At 39.4% G+C, this 15,758-nt stretch overlaps 1 protein-coding gene across 2 annotated transcripts in view; it reads right to left on the bottom strand.

Annotated features, from left to right (window-relative positions):
• LOC107748866 (xylosyltransferase 2-like) overlaps positions 1-15,310 on the bottom strand; it is a 36,180-nt gene extending 20,870 nt beyond the window's left edge. For both annotated transcript variants that reach the window (XM_016563853.1, XM_016563854.1), the window contains exon 1: positions 15,113-15,310. In XM_016563853.1, the coding sequence (XP_016419339.1) occupies positions 15,113-15,271 (159 nt within the window). In that variant the 5' untranslated portion in view covers positions 15,272-15,310. The remainder of the gene's footprint in view (positions 1-15,112) is intronic.
• Between the last annotated feature and the right edge of the window lie 448 nt (positions 15,311-15,758).

The raw sequence follows: 15,758 nt of genomic DNA, 5'->3' as shown, positions 1-15,758 counted from the left end.
TATATAAAATTAAATGTTTTAGATATTCATATATTATGTCATTCAATGCTGAAAAGTACTAGACAAATAGGGCAATATAACTGTAATTGGTCATTTTAATTTCCCCAATATTTGTATGTGCTGGGTAGAGTGTACTGGGCTATTTGTTTGCCGACAACATAGTATTTTATGCCCACAAGATTGCACAAAACTTACAGCATAAAGGGCAGCATTAAACAACATCTCACAGCTGACAATTAGGTGACAGCTGTCTGCACACTGCCTCTCGCCAAAGTTTACTTCATACACTCAAAAATAACCCAAAAAACAGGGAAGTTTGTTGTCATAAATGGGCCTACACTGGGTACAACTTACACATTAGGTATAGAAGTTGGAACAAACAAATGAATCTAGGAACATTTTAAGCTAAAACGGCTTGCCATACCTAATGTCCAATTTAACGCATCCTCCGTGGCGGTGGAGAAACCATGATATGAAATGGGCTAATGGCACAATACAGCTGTGTCCGTTGTCCTATTTGCCAACTTCAAAAGTCTACAAAATGACTGGCACTGTAAAAAAAAAAAAAAAAAGTTCACAATTTGGCTTTCTTTAGGGCAGTACATCATATTTCAAGACCTTAGGTATGTTTTAACACATACTCTGTGGCAGCCAAGAAACCACCCACGATATGGGCTGATGGTGCAATAGGTGGCTCAGTGTGCATTGTCCTATATGCTAAGTTTAATGGTTTCTCGTGTGCACACGAAAGTCTGGATATTTTTGTATTTTTGCAAAGGTCCTTTTAAAGGCTCTGTAATACGGTGCTAAGAATATTGTGAGAAGAAACCCAAAACGCTTATAACCTGCATTTTTGTATGATGAAAAAGTGCACCTTGAATTCATTCAGGCATGATTGACAATCACAAAAAAAAAAAAATCACTAATCAGATGCCATGAAAACACACTTGTATGATAAATTCGTTTTCATTACATTTAAAATTTTCTTTTATAGAAAACTAAATAGGAGCAGAAGTCTGGAAATGCTAATATTTTTCCATACATTTCCAGACCTGGAAATTACTCAAATCAAATTTCATACTTTTCCAAACTGCGTAGGAACCCTGAAAGTCTTAAAATGGTGTTCAATGAGACTGATCTGCTGGTTAGACCAGTTATCAAATCACATGATCTGTTGAGGAAAGTAGTTTAAGTGCGGAGGTTTTTTGTTGTGCATCCAAGAAGTTATTTAATAAGTGCATTTCCATCAGAGATTATTTGCATGTTTTCTTAGCGAAGAAAAAAAAATTACCTACAATTGAGAGCAAATTTAAAGATTTTATGTGCATTTGCATTTTCTGTCCAGCATTTTTTTAAGCGATGCTTCAAAATTTGAATAAAAATGCATGGATGGAAACAGTATTTTCTGCACTATTAATTAGCGGCGCAGCATCTTTACTGAATCTGAAGTGTGAAACCTACACTAGCCTACTGTATGTGTGTACTCCGATTCCTGAACAAATGATTCTTATGAGCAGGATCATTTTAATGAATCAAAAACACTTATGAATGATTCTAATGAATTCTTATGAATGATACTAAATGAAGCTGTTAAGGAGAAGCGGCCTCGTTAAATTTCCTCTGATCCCTCTGTAAGCAGCACAGGTCACTGCAAGGAACTCATTCTTCCAGTCTCAGAGACCAAAGGCTGTAAAATCAATGGCCTCTTTCATCACGCTGAGACTCGCTACAGAGGGAGAGAGAGGTCAGAGAAGCCTGCAGATGTGCTGTGGTTGTCCTTCGTTATTTCTGAGTGGGTTTTCCACATGCGGACGGTCATTATGTTCACACAAACAGCAATTTGCAGACAAAGCGGTCAGAAGTCATTCGGTTGTGTGTTAGTTTGTATGAATAGGCTAAGTGTTTGCGTCAAACTGAAGTATACTTTGGGCTTTAGTCCTGATGTGAGCTTTAGATTCTGCAGCCTGATTCTTGCTGCAACAAAGTCGACAGCTGCCATTAGGACACCTTGGGGCTGAACGGCACACCATACATGCTGGGCTGAACACCTGCAGGGTTACATGAAATGAAGACTCGCCACTGAAAAGAAAGGCTTCATTGTCAATCAAAAATGCATTGTTCCTGAATCAGCAAATCAGAGAACAGTGCAACAGTATGGCTGTAACACGTGCAGTAGGTGTCCACTATAGGAATCAGGATTGTGAAAGAGACACATGGTAGGTTTCATTCCCATGAGGGCCAATTAGGAGAGAGGCTGCAGTAAAGTATTCACGCAAACACGTGAAACATCCCACAACAGACACTTTCAGCTTCTCAGGGTGGCAGAACTCCATTCAAATGGGGCAGCCTGTAACCCAAAGGTTGCGGGTTCGAGTCTCAGGTCCGGCAGGGATTGTAGGTGGGGGGAGTGAATGACCAGCGCTCTCTTCCACCCCCAATACCATAACTGAAGTGAGACTAGGGGTGGGCGATATGGCTTCAAATCACAATATATGATTTGATATATCACACCATTTCAAGAATTATTTGCGATAACGATATTTATCACGATATAGAAAAAAATATGGAACAACGTTTTATTGGTGACTGCAGCTGGCAGGCAGCAGCATTTTTTAGTGCAAACACAATGAAGGGCATTTTCCATCCTTTTCCAATGAGCTACTGTCATCGATGACAGACTACCTAATTCGAAGTGTAAATCTATTGTCATAAGGTGGCAGCAGCAGCTGTGTGTTGAAGCAGACCGATCGGTGTATGACGTCAAAATACAGCGAGAGTGACTTACCCCTTATTTATACTGCACTCGTCTGCTGCCACTCTAGTCAATGCTTGTGTATACACCAGCCGCGTCGCGTTTCAGAAGCGGCTCTTCGCACCGTTTCGCTAAAGATAGGCACCTTGCCTATTATGACGGTAAGAGTGTGCGCTCGGATATGCTCTAGAACCGCTCTCGCGATACTTTGATATCATACACCGATCAGTCTGCGCAGCGCTGCTTCAAGCCGAACACACCTATTGGGTTTGTGTTGTTGTTGTGGTGCGTGCTAGTGAACGTAAATGCATCATACGTCATCGGGTCGCTATATCATTGATATCGAGATACGACACTTTTTTTAATCATATAAAAATGTATATCGGTATTATCGTGAATGGTATGATATGCCACACCCCTAGGTGAGACCCTTGAGCAAGACACCGAACCACCAACTGCTCCCCGGGCGCTGAGGCAAATGGCTGCCCACTGCTCCGGGTGTGTGTGTGTGTGTGTTCACTACTCACTGCTGTGTGTGTGTGTGTGTACTTGGATGGGTTAAATGCAGAGCACAAATTCAGAGTATGGGTTACCATACTTGGCAAATGTCACGACTTTCACTTCCACATTCATACAGTCCACTGTCATCTCAACCACATCGTCAGACCAAATTTTCTACACTAAAAAACGCTGGGTTGAGCCTGCTGGGTAAGGACGTTGGGTTGTTTTAACCCAATTTTGGGTTGAAAATTGGTCTTGATCTATAGCGGCGCTGGGTTGGGAATGCGGACTTGAAAGAAAGCAGGCACGTCACGTTAACATCGGACGACACCAGTGCGAGAAGCCACAATTTTCTCAGCGTCTTCAGATGGAAGCGAGTGAAAGACGGTTTATAGTAAGTAAAGATTAAAAATGTAAAGGCATGATGCATGAAGGCATCATTGTTTGAGTCTGGTAGTATTTTGATATTTCATGGAAGGCGGAAATAGTCCGAAAAGAGCTTATATTGAAAAATACGCGGACGCGGTTTTCACCTCAGAGAATAGGTACTTTTAATATAACGTCAGTGAATGTCTTATTTGAAAATGGATAGATTTTAATTAAATGTTTTCTTTTTTCCAAATGTTTTTCTCTTTTTAGGCCACTGATGAAGAACAGGCGGTGACTGGGATGAATGCTGGTCAAAGAGGAGAATGACCTTTCCCCCAAACTGACGCAACAGTGGTTTTAAAGGAGGAGGCTGCCCTGGATAATGTAAAAGATGTCACATGCCTTTGCTGTGCAGATGGGGCTTCTTCATGACTACATCAATTATGCTAAAGAAATCATGAAAATTGGCAGCGATGCCTGATCTGTATTCATGGACTATGAAACAAACTGTAAGTGTATAATTTGTCAAAACAAAATGTTAAATGCTTGTTCTGTGTTGTTTAGTAGAAATGGAGTTTACTCTCATTCATACACATGCTCACATTCCTTCACACATATGTTTCTGATAAATGTTATAATATCAATGTTAATGTTGTTTATTTACTGCCATGCCAGAATAGTTTGTAAAAACTTAACTATTAACTAATTGTACAATACATAAAATTTACCAAAAAAAGTTACATTTGATCTTAAAAGTTATATTCAACAAATGTTTAATTTTTCATTTATAAACTCTGTATCTGTTAATGCCATACTTTTCTGCATTTGTTCTTACACGCATGTTACTTTTGACAGTTTTCTCTACTTGTTTTTAATAGATATTTACCTGTTGATAGTCATTCTCTGTGTGTAAAAGTTATTTTCAAATGAACAAGATTTGTAGGTTTAAGGTCTAGCTCGATTTGGGTTCATTTTAGCCTAGAAATGTAGTAATTTTGAACCATAAAAAAGCAACCCAGCATGCTGGGTCAAACATTTAACCCAACTTGTTGGGTCAAAACAACCCAGCGCTGGGTTGCCAAAATAACCCAAATCGGGTTGTTTTTAACCCAGCAGTTTTTAGAGTGTAGCCTTGTGTAAATGTAAGCATCTAAACACGGCCTGTTTGTCGGCCTTGTCGATACACTGAGCGACCACTAAAGGGAATGTTATCAGTCTTGGGAGAATGAGTTAAAACTGGTAGCAAATTATGAACAAGTCAATACCATTTTTATTATTATTTTTTATAAAGATATTTATAAATGTTACACAAGACTTTAATTTCAAATAAATGCTGTTTTTTTTAACTTTCTATTCATCAAAAAAAAAAAAAAAAAATCGGGAAATAATGTTTCATGGTTTCCACAAAAAAAATTAAGCAGTGCAAGTTCGCAACTAGTGCTGGGCGGTATACCCAGCACTAGTTGTTGTTTTTTTTTTAAATGTTTATTTTTGTTATGATATGAATTTTTAAAATACCGCAATTAACACCCGGTCATGCATGAAAAAAAAATACCGTCATGTACCGTTAAACCGGTATAATTTTGAAAAATACCGTGATATAAATTTTTGGTCATACCCACCCAGCACTAAGCGCAACTGTTTTCAACATTGATGAATGTTTCATTTGAGCAGCAAATCAGCATAATAAGACCGGGCCTCACCAAGCCCACTTCAAAGAAGTTGGCATCGAAAGCCAACGGTGTTGTCACCCTGCATCAGCTGCATCTAGATCAAAGAACTGCACTTGGAACACACCGCTCAGACTACAGCTGACTTCAAACTAATACGTGCGTTCTGCGCCTGCGTGAGAGGAAATAACCGTCTATATCAGCGGGTATCAATAGTCTATATTCATCATTCAAAAGGAGAAACCTTAATTTTTCTTAATTTTAAGCAGCTCATGTTGTCATGAAAATATTCCTGTATTGGAATGCTCAGGTAAGATCACGTAAAATTAGACCAGTCTTCTGTCTGTGCCGTCTTGACTTGCTTGCTTTAATCACTTTGACTTTAATTCTCATACACTGGCTCGTTCGCCAAAACTGAACATCCAATTAGAGTTCTCACTTTCACCGACAGCCCTGACACTGATTCAACATGCTGAACTGGGCAAACTGCCACTGACGAGAGCCGACGTGTAAAACACAACAACAAAAAAAAGCCTGACAGACGTTCACTAACAGCGAGACGTTGGTCAACCGTCAGCTTGGTGTGTCCCGCCTTTAGACTGATTTCTGAAGGATCATGTGACACTGAAGACTGGAGTAATGATGCTGAAAATTCAGCTTTGACATCACAGGAATACATGATATTTTTATATTACAATAGAAAACTGTTCTTTTAAAATCGTAATAATACTTCATAACATTACTGCTTTTACTGTATTTTTGATCAAATAAATGCAGCCTTGGTGATCTTAAGAGACTTCTTTCAAAAATCCCCAAATTTTTTTAAAGGTACTTTTTGGACAAATATGTACCAAGTTTACTTAAGACTCTTCCTACACTCATAGATCAGAATCAGAATGAGCTTTATTGCCAGTTATGTTTACACATGAGGAATTTGTTTTCATGACAGAAGCTTCCACAGTGTAACAAGAATGACAGTGACAGAACAAAAAACTCAGATAATAAAAAAAAAATAGAACAAGTAAAATAAGGAATAAAAAATATACAAATCGACAATTGTATGTACAGGTATATAACAATAGACAGTTGTATATACAGGTATATTGTGCAAATTGCCAATATATTACGGTCTCTGGTGGGACATGTGATGTGCTGTCTGTATTTTGGCAGTTCACGGGAGAGATTTGCTTTATTAAAGTCCCCGAGAATGATTAAAACAGAGTCCGGGTGTTGTTGTTCTGTGTCTGTGATCTGATCAGCGAGTTTCTGCAAAGCGGAGCTCACGTGTGCTTGCGGAGGAATGTACTGTAGGTACATGATAATGTAGGGAATCTGTTCGATACAGTAAAAAATGGAGCTGGAATCCAGACATGACAGCACATTCCTGATACTCATCACAACTCGTAACCTTTCTCAAGAGTCCATGAACAGCATACAGCTATTTAGACTTGTGCCGGTATTCGGTAATACAATAAATCACGATATTGTTATCATGGGCACTTCAAAATACCGTGAATAACTATTACAAATTATTCCGATTTTTTTTAATGCATTTTAAGAATAGCTTACTTTTCCCATCAACTGGTTAAAATGCACAGCACCGCCTGTATGCTGCGTCAAAGAAAAAACAAACAAACATACATTTCCATTTGAATTACATCACACAAATTCACCACCTGGCAAAATAGTTACGATTTCTTATAAGATCAGGTTGGTATAGATGAACGTTACCTGGCAGGGACAAGTTTAAGCAGACTAAATGACTGGAAAAGTCCTGTGTACATCACCAGAGAGAAGTTTGTCATTTCACTAGAAGATAGAGTTATCACATTTTGATAAAAAAATTACGAGGTAATTTTTTTTTAAATGCGAACAATTTATCCTTGCATATGCTTAATTAAGAACTACAATATGCCTTAGAAAAACAGATACTGTGCATTTTCGTTTAAAGGGTCATGAAACCCTAAACTAAATTTTCTGAGATTTTAACAGATTTAAAATAAAGTGTTGAACATCATTTAAGGCAATGTTGAGCTTATTTCCGCTATTTTCGTCTTACAGGTTTAAAGTCTACATCGTGGCGACGTCACAGGTTGTGACATGGCAAAGGACTATAGTACTTCGATGTTGGTGTAGGGTTTTTCAACTCAAAAAGGGAAATGTGTGTTAGTTTGCTTGGTCAGCCGGCCTGGCCTGTTGTGCCTGGCCCCGGGGGTCATTTACGTCTCTTTGGAATGTGTTTGAAACCCCACATGAAGGTGCGAGTGGTGAAACTGTTTAGCATCTCTTTGAGAGTGGGGGGGGAACCATTTGACATTTAGTACCCATATAAGTGTGACGTCTGGGACCAGGACTGTAATTTATATGCAAATGTCAAAAGCTAAAAGGGTCTTCTTAAACCATAAAACCCCAAAAATCATGCATGATCCTACGCAGACGCTACATTGGTGTCTCATATTTTATTCATGAGACTTGAGTTTTCTTATCCTATGCTAAGAAACTGTCTCTTAATTATTCATGACAGCACATGATGCTTTCCAATGACAGCCCTGTCAAACAGAGATCGTGCAGTAGTTAGGCGATCATGGGTCGCAACTTAAGTGTTTGCTTCTGTGGTGTAAAAGTTTGGGTGCGTCTGCATGGCTTTCCCCGTGATACTGCCAGGGCAGATGACGACACACACTAACGACACATTAAAACTGTTTGTGTGCAGCAAGCATATTTCTCACGAGAGCAAAGAGAACCGGAAAATGTTGGAATTCTGCCTTGCTCATCAATGCTGTTTGTGTTTGGGGAGTGATGCTATACGAACGTACAGAACTTTTTTTTTGTGCATAATTTCATATATTTATACATTATATACACACACATTCATTGTGTGTACATAAACAATTATATTTATAATAATTGTGTATGTACGGTTATATTTTTTTAATTGTGATTAATCTAATTTATGCAACGGGGCATTCAGTCACAGATGGTTATCAGTGTATTTCATTGGATTTTAACTTTGCCAGCTATAAAAACCTTGTAATTTCCTCACGGTTTACCCCTGATTTTTAGTGAGTTGGTATTCATAGTTTTCAGTCACGTGACCTGTGCGGTGACCTGGAGGGCAAAACAATGGGCCAACAGGGTGGCTTACACTGGGATCTCCGTAGAAACGCAGCACAAGCCGGTCAAACTTCCTTCTGTTTCAAGCAACAAATATTTGAATCACCTGTCAACAGAAGAAAAGCAAAGATGTGAACACAAACTGCAAGTTTTGGCAACTTGCGATCCATATACAGCACACACCGCAGTATTTCAATCACTAAAAACCGCCAGGTACCTGCAAGAGCTCGACTTCGGCGAGGTTTCTTGTGGAGGATCCCTCACCTTACACTGACGCCAGGATGAAAGTGTACAAAAGTACCGACAGTCATATGTATTTTAGATCAGGGTGGTTCAATAAAGCCCCGATCAGACAGAACGAGTTTTTCAGGTTTGAAAACGCGAGGCACACCGCACTGCCTTTCTTTGAATTTAGAAAAGAGCAGTGCGCTGCAGTTTTTTTATGTTGCTAGGCAACCACTGAATCAGATGTCCTGCGGCTAAAACGCAAGGTGCCCGGGCGCATAAACAGCACGCAAAACGCTCACTGACAATAGAAAACAATTTTTTTTAAAAGGCAAAAGGCAAAATACGCGTTCTGTCTGATCGGGGCCTAATGCTGCCATTTAGGAGGTGAAGAACAAGAAATTCTTCATTATCAAAGCAATGGTGAGTACTAATTAAACACTAACTATCTAACATTAATCCATGGGTCGTTAATTTCAGGGTCATTTTAGTCAACGTTGTAGGGGAGGGATTTTTGTAGGTTAACAATACATTGCAGAAATCTAATCAAAACTTGTTTTCCACTGTCAGGTAAATCATTCCTACATTTTAAAATGACCCCCACTGACAGACTGGGTTGCTGTGGAGGAGGAGGGTCTGGGGCGACTTGGCCATTGCACCTGTATGGCAGACAAACTGAACAAACTGCACTGCATGCACAGATGAAGCCCTGTGCCTGGAATGAGCCTAGTTCGGCAGCCATTAGGACTGTAGTTTATGCACCAGGAAGCCAGATAGCTTTCATAAAGGCCCAGAGAAAGAGATCTGTTGATGGGTGTGGTGACCTTTCCCCTGCCAAGCCTTTATACTAGATGAGAGCAACACACAAAAAATAGGCCAAATAGGACAAAAGCTGCCATAGGGAAACCATGACAATGTGCATACAAGTTTTTAATACAACCTTGAAACACTCATTTTTCACAGCATTGTAGGCTTATACAAAAAACACTTACCTCATCTGTGATATTAGCAATGTACATTGTTGTGGTTGTCATTAATTACTATCATTTGATACTTGAGGTGTAAAACCTTTTCTGTTTCCAGATGGGGCACTGAGCATGATCGTAAAGTAGTCAAGATGATGGAGAGCCACCACACCAATCTCACAGTCTGGAATGGAGGGCTGGTCATTTTTAGCCTTCAATATCCATGGTTAGGGGCATCCACAGATGGCATAATATCACGTGACTGCCATGAAATGGGTGTGTTGGAGGTGAAGGCACCCAGCAACCTTCACTATAGCACTTTAATTGAGAAAAGCAAAGAGGACAGCACATTTAGTCTCCAAGAGTTTGAGGGTAAACTTTCACTGAAGAAGGACCATCAGTACTTTAATCAGGTGCAGACACAAATTCATCTGACACAAGCAAGCTACTGTGACTTTGCTGTCTGGGGACCAGGGGAAATCCACAATGAGAGAATTCTGCCTGACACTGACTTTTTGACACCATGTTTGAAAAGGTACACACATTTGTCCAGAAATGCATAATTCCAGAGCTACCAGAAAAAGTGTTCACAGCTCCTATTCTAGCAACATCACACCACCAAAGACAAAGCTGTTACTGTGGGGTGCCTGTCCTGCATAATGACGACATACCTGAGTGCAAGTCAGGGATCTGTAAAAGACAGTACATTCACAAAAGTGGTTTAAAACTTGACACCACACATTTAAAAATGTCAAGTTGGAAATGCAGTGACTGTAAGCGAGAGATAGCCAAACAAAAGCGGGATAACAGAAAAAAAAAACCTGAACACAGTTTAAGTTTGAAGCATTTTATTTAACAGAATAATATATTTTATATTATAATTTGTTTAATTCACAGACTTGACATCAAATAAGTTATGATTAAAAATATGAATTAATCATTGATGGAAATAACAATCCATTGTGCACCAACACTTTTTAAATGTTTAGCCCATTTAAAAAGTGTTCAAGCGACAGCTGAAAACTCATTTCGACTCTACTTTACTTCATCCTAAATTTTAAAAAAAATTAAACTTTGTCTTTCTCTTTATTTATTCCTTCACTTTCTAGCTTGTACGTATTTGAACAATACCTAAAACTTGGTATTACAAGCACTTCCTGTGTCTGTTTGCCTCTTTAAGAAGAATCACTTTATGTATTCCCCAATTGTTTTGCTTTGGATAAAAGCGTCTGCAAAATGACTAAATGTAAATGTGTAAATGTAGCCCAAAGGAACAGCTGATGGAGCCAAATTTGTCAGTGCACAGCACACATGGACTATTTTATCTAGAGTTGTTAGACCTTTGGGATGCTCAGCTTCACACATCTGAATTCCTACTGCACTTTTGAAGTATGGTGTACCGATTCCTTGCCTCACCGATAACTCTCTCAACACGAATCCGAACTGATGCAAGTCTTCGTTTGGACTCCCAATTCCACTGGACCCAGTTGCTTTTTCCCCTCTAGTAAAAGCTGGGATCTTGAGCTCAGCATTGTACAGACCAACTGAGCCTGCCACATCAAACCCTCTATCACCCAATAACACATCTCCTGGGTTGAGGTGATCTAAAAATCCAAGTATTTGTCTGATGTTCTGCCATCGTTTTATATAAAAGAAACTGTTCCTTGTGGTGTTACGCCAATTAGGTATATCCTGGTATGGTGATGTTTGTATTTTGAGTAGGTCAGTGCTCTTGCTCTTCAGTCTCAGAAACAGTCAATAATGCAGGCACATTTGCGAAAGACCAGTCTAAATTATCATAGGCACTGAGAGCTGAAGCTCTTCTCGAGTTGGCCAAAACACAAGTGCTGGAACAAGTCTCGCATTTAACACTTAAATCGTGTTGTGGTGTTACGCCAATTAGGTATATCCTGGTATGGTGATGTTTGTATTTTGAGTAGGTCAGTGCTCTTGCTCTTCGGTCTCAGAAACAGTCAATAATGCAGGCACATTTGCGAAAGACCAGTCTAAATATCATAGGCACTGAGAGCTGAAGCTCTTCTCGAGTTGGCCAAAACACAAGTGCTGGAACAAGTCTCGCATTTAACACTTAAATCGTGTTCCGAAATGTTCTGCTGGCGGTTGGAATTGAGATCTTAAATATACAACTGAGCAATGAAAGGAGAAGGTTCGTTTTCAGCCTCATAAGATTTAACAGCAGTTGCTGGAAGGGAGAGTTTGTACCAGTCTGCAAAAATGTTATCGCAAATGTCAAAACTACTTGCAACTTGGAATATGTGATTCCAAGGGATTCCAGTCATTGGTTTTACTTTTACATCGTCTTTTTCAAAAGCCAGTTCATCAAGTGTTCCTGATTTAATAATGTCTTTCAGCTTTTGGTTTTCCTCCCTAAGGACATTACATTCCCTCTGCAATCTTTCAATCTTTTCCCTGCATTGTCTGTTGTTCATCCTCAGCAGGTGGTGCCAGCTCAGCATCAGGCAATTCTAGGAGGTCATCCACTGCATCTTGCCTCTTCTCAACCCTCTTGTTCTTCATTCTGTCAAACCTGTCCTTTCTGTCTTTCTCCCTCTTCCTCTTCTTTGTGGCTGGTGTGTGAGAGGACCAATGGAACCCTGTAAGGAGACAACGGGTCATCAGATTTGGCACCTATCGTGAGAGAAGAGAGTTTATGTGCAACAAGTTGGAAAAAAAAAGTCAGTTAAATGAGTACCATTCCTACAGACTGGCTAAACAATCTCTCCCATAAACAGCTGCTGATAAATATTCACACTGAAAGTAAACCTTTCCTTTAATTATATCTTATTACAACCTCTATTCCCAAAAATTGGGATGCTATGTAAACGTATAAAAAGAGAAAGCATCGCGAGTTTATATTATTGAAAAACAATAGTTTATCAGTCTGAGCACAAGCATAATATATGTGACCCTGCAGCACAAAAGCAGTCTTAAGTCGCTGGGGTATATTTGTAGCAATAGCCAAAAATACAGTGTATGGGTCAAAATGATCGATTTTTCTTTTATGCCAAAAATCATTAGGATATTAAGTAAAGATCATGTTCCATGAAGATATTTTGTAAAAAAAAATTTGTGCACCCTCAGATTCCAGATTTTCAAATAGTTGTATCTCGGCCAAATATTGTTCGATCCTAACAAGCTTATTTATTCAGCTTTCAGATGATGTATAAATCTCAATTTCGAAAAATTGACCCTTTTGACTGGTTTTGTGGCCCAGGGTCACATATGTGATCGAATAAAGGTGCAAAAGGATTTGCAAATCATTGCATTTTCAGTTTATGTCTAATAGCATCCCAACTTTAATTTTAGCTGAAATTTGTGCAACTAATCAAGGCCACTGTAGTTATTGCATCAGTCCACGACAACAAACCATGTAAGAAGATTACATAAAGATGTGCTTTATGGCTAAAAATACAATGATTAATATATCCAGTGTTTACGTGAGCTTACCTTTGATGAAGTGTTCACTGCAAATACGAGTGTACTTTCCCCAGGGAAAGAGGCAAGTTTAATGGCACAAATTCCTCCTTTGTGCATTTTCTTTCTCGGAGGGGATTCTGTAGAAGCATAGCCCAGGCTTGTCTCCTAGTCAGTTAGTGCATCCTATTGCACAACAACCATCAATGGGCCACTGACAGATGACGGTTGCTGCCCCCCCACTCCCCTCCCTTCTCCTAGCAGCCATCCACACCCATTTAAGTTTTTATTTTTATTTTTATAAAGTGGCACCATTGCACTTCAAGCGTCCCGAGTTCGAGTCCTGGCTTGCGGACCTTACCCGAACCACCCCACCCCACTTTTGCCTCCTGTCTGAAATACTGTCCTATCCAAATAAAAAGGCAAAAACACCAAAAATAGATCTTAAATATATATATATTCTGAGGAAGACTTAAAATAAAAGAGGGGGTTATCATGACCCTTTAATGCAGACTTCAACTTTCTAAACATCAGTATAAGCCCTAATAAAGGCTGACAAACACTGTACTGAAACTCTAAACAGCATAATTTAATGAATAATGGACTCAGTTATAGCGTGTCTCAAAAAACTTAGCAAGCGCCCTATCTAGACAGCAATTGGCATCACAGGCACATTCTGAGTCAACAGCACCCTTTAATGCAGACTTCAACTTTCTAAACATCAGTATAAGCCCTAATAAAGGCTGACAAACACTGTACTGAAACTCTAAACAGCATAATTTAATGAATAATGGACTCAGTTATAGCGTGTGTCTCAAAACTTAGCAAGCGCCCTATCTAGACAGCAATTTTGGCATCACAGGCACATTCTGAGTCAACAGCAATTTAATTTTTAAAATATATTTTTTAAAAAGTGCACTAGGTTTTAAGACTACAATGTCCCAAAATGCTGTGAACTCTAGACCTCACTAGACAGCATTAAAATGTAGTAAGCGACATGAGTTGCCTTGATATGCTTCGAAATAAAGGTTCTTCATTGGCATCTATGGTTCCATGAAGAACCTTTAACATCCATGGAACCTTTCCATTCACAAAATGTTCTTTATAGTGAATTTATTGTATTTTTTAAATATGTTTTTAAAATGTTCTTCAGACTAAGAGAAAGATTCTTTTAAGAACTGTTCACTGAAGACTTCTATGGGGAACCAAAAGTGGTTGTTCTTCAGCATCACTGAGAAAACCCCCTTTTGGAAGCTTTTATTTTCAATTGTGTAGCAGGCATTTTTGGTCATCATAGTCTAGTCCAGGGGTCTCCAAACTTGGTCCTGGAGGGCGGTGTCCTGCAGAGTTTAGCTCCAACCCCAGTTAGTCACACCTGAACCAGCTAATCAAGCTCTTACTAGGCATACTAGAAACTTCCCAGCAGGTGTGTTGAGGCAAGTTGGAGCTAAACTCTGCAGGACACCGGCCCTCCAGGACCGAGTTTGGGCACCCCTGGTCTAGTCTATTCTAGTCTAAGCCTAGTGAGCGGCCTACGATGATCAAAAATGCTGTCTACGTTGGACAATTCATACTAGCCCTATACTGTGTTGCTCAATAAGGTTGCAGTTCAATAGTCAAAAGATTCACTTGATTCTCACACAGTGAAGCCCGAAAATGTATGAATGTAGATTACCTGAATATAATACTATGATGCTTAAATATGCAGCTCTCTAGGTTTTAAATCCCAAGATGGCCAAAAACGCTGCCTCAGTAGACAGCACACTTAGTTTTGATTGTTATGGGTGAAGTCAGTCCAGTCATTTAAAACCCGACGCCGGTCAAAACAAACAGCTCTAAAAGATCGACAACACAACACTTGATCAAAACAACTGCAATGTGTTTTATATACTATAACCCTCTCTGAAAAATGCAACACACGCGTTTGTTTACACTCGACGACGCTATTTCTGGAGTAACAGTTCAACTAATGAGTCTGACTAACGGCTTTAGCTTAGCCTAGCATGCTACCGTAAACCCTCGGATCAAACAGCGTCACTGAAACACGGAGAACACATTCACCCGCGTGAAACAGCACCTACCTCGGCCTCTCCCTCCTCCAGACTCCGCAGGCTCCATACCACCAGTCCCTGGATCAACAAGATCGTTAAACCGGTCGCGATTGCGAGTTTGTACCGTCTAAGGAGCTTCTGCACACGGGTGCTCGCGACCATCTTTACCCCGTGGATCTTATATCGCATATGGCAGCGAGTCGCGTCAGCAGCGAGTGACTCACTCGGAGGGAGTCGACTCTGCGAATCAGACTGTGAACCGATCAGCGCCCTTTCAGAAAGCGTTGTGGTTCAGAGTCTTTTAACCAAGTGATTCTGATTCAAGTGAATCAAACTGAGAGTCATTCTTTTTTTTTCTTTTTTTTATTGAACAGAATGTCTTTTTGACACATTCAATACAATTACAACAACAACTAATACAACAGTTTTCATATGCTATAGTAAACAATATTATAGGAATACATTAAAGAGTGCACAAGCTTGCAAATGCTATAAAACATGCATTTTTTCCCCTGAAAATGTATATTTATGAATATGAAATTTAGCCATTAAACTTAAAAAATTCATTTAAAAGTCTGTTTAACTTTAAAGTTTACAATAATGCTTGAAAGAACATCTTTCCACTGTAAAGTAACATTTTCGTCAACATTATCAACAAGAAAGTCAAGTAGCTACA

This window comes from Sinocyclocheilus rhinocerous, unplaced genomic scaffold (genome assembly GCF_001515625.1).
Source record: "Sinocyclocheilus rhinocerous isolate Xijiao unplaced genomic scaffold, SAMN03320098_v1.1 scaffold350, whole genome shotgun sequence".
Taxonomy (NCBI): domain Eukaryota; kingdom Metazoa; phylum Chordata; class Actinopteri; order Cypriniformes; family Cyprinidae; genus Sinocyclocheilus; species Sinocyclocheilus rhinocerous.
The sequence above is the reverse complement of the archived record's forward strand: the minus strand, read 5'-3'. Positions and strand labels throughout refer to the sequence as shown.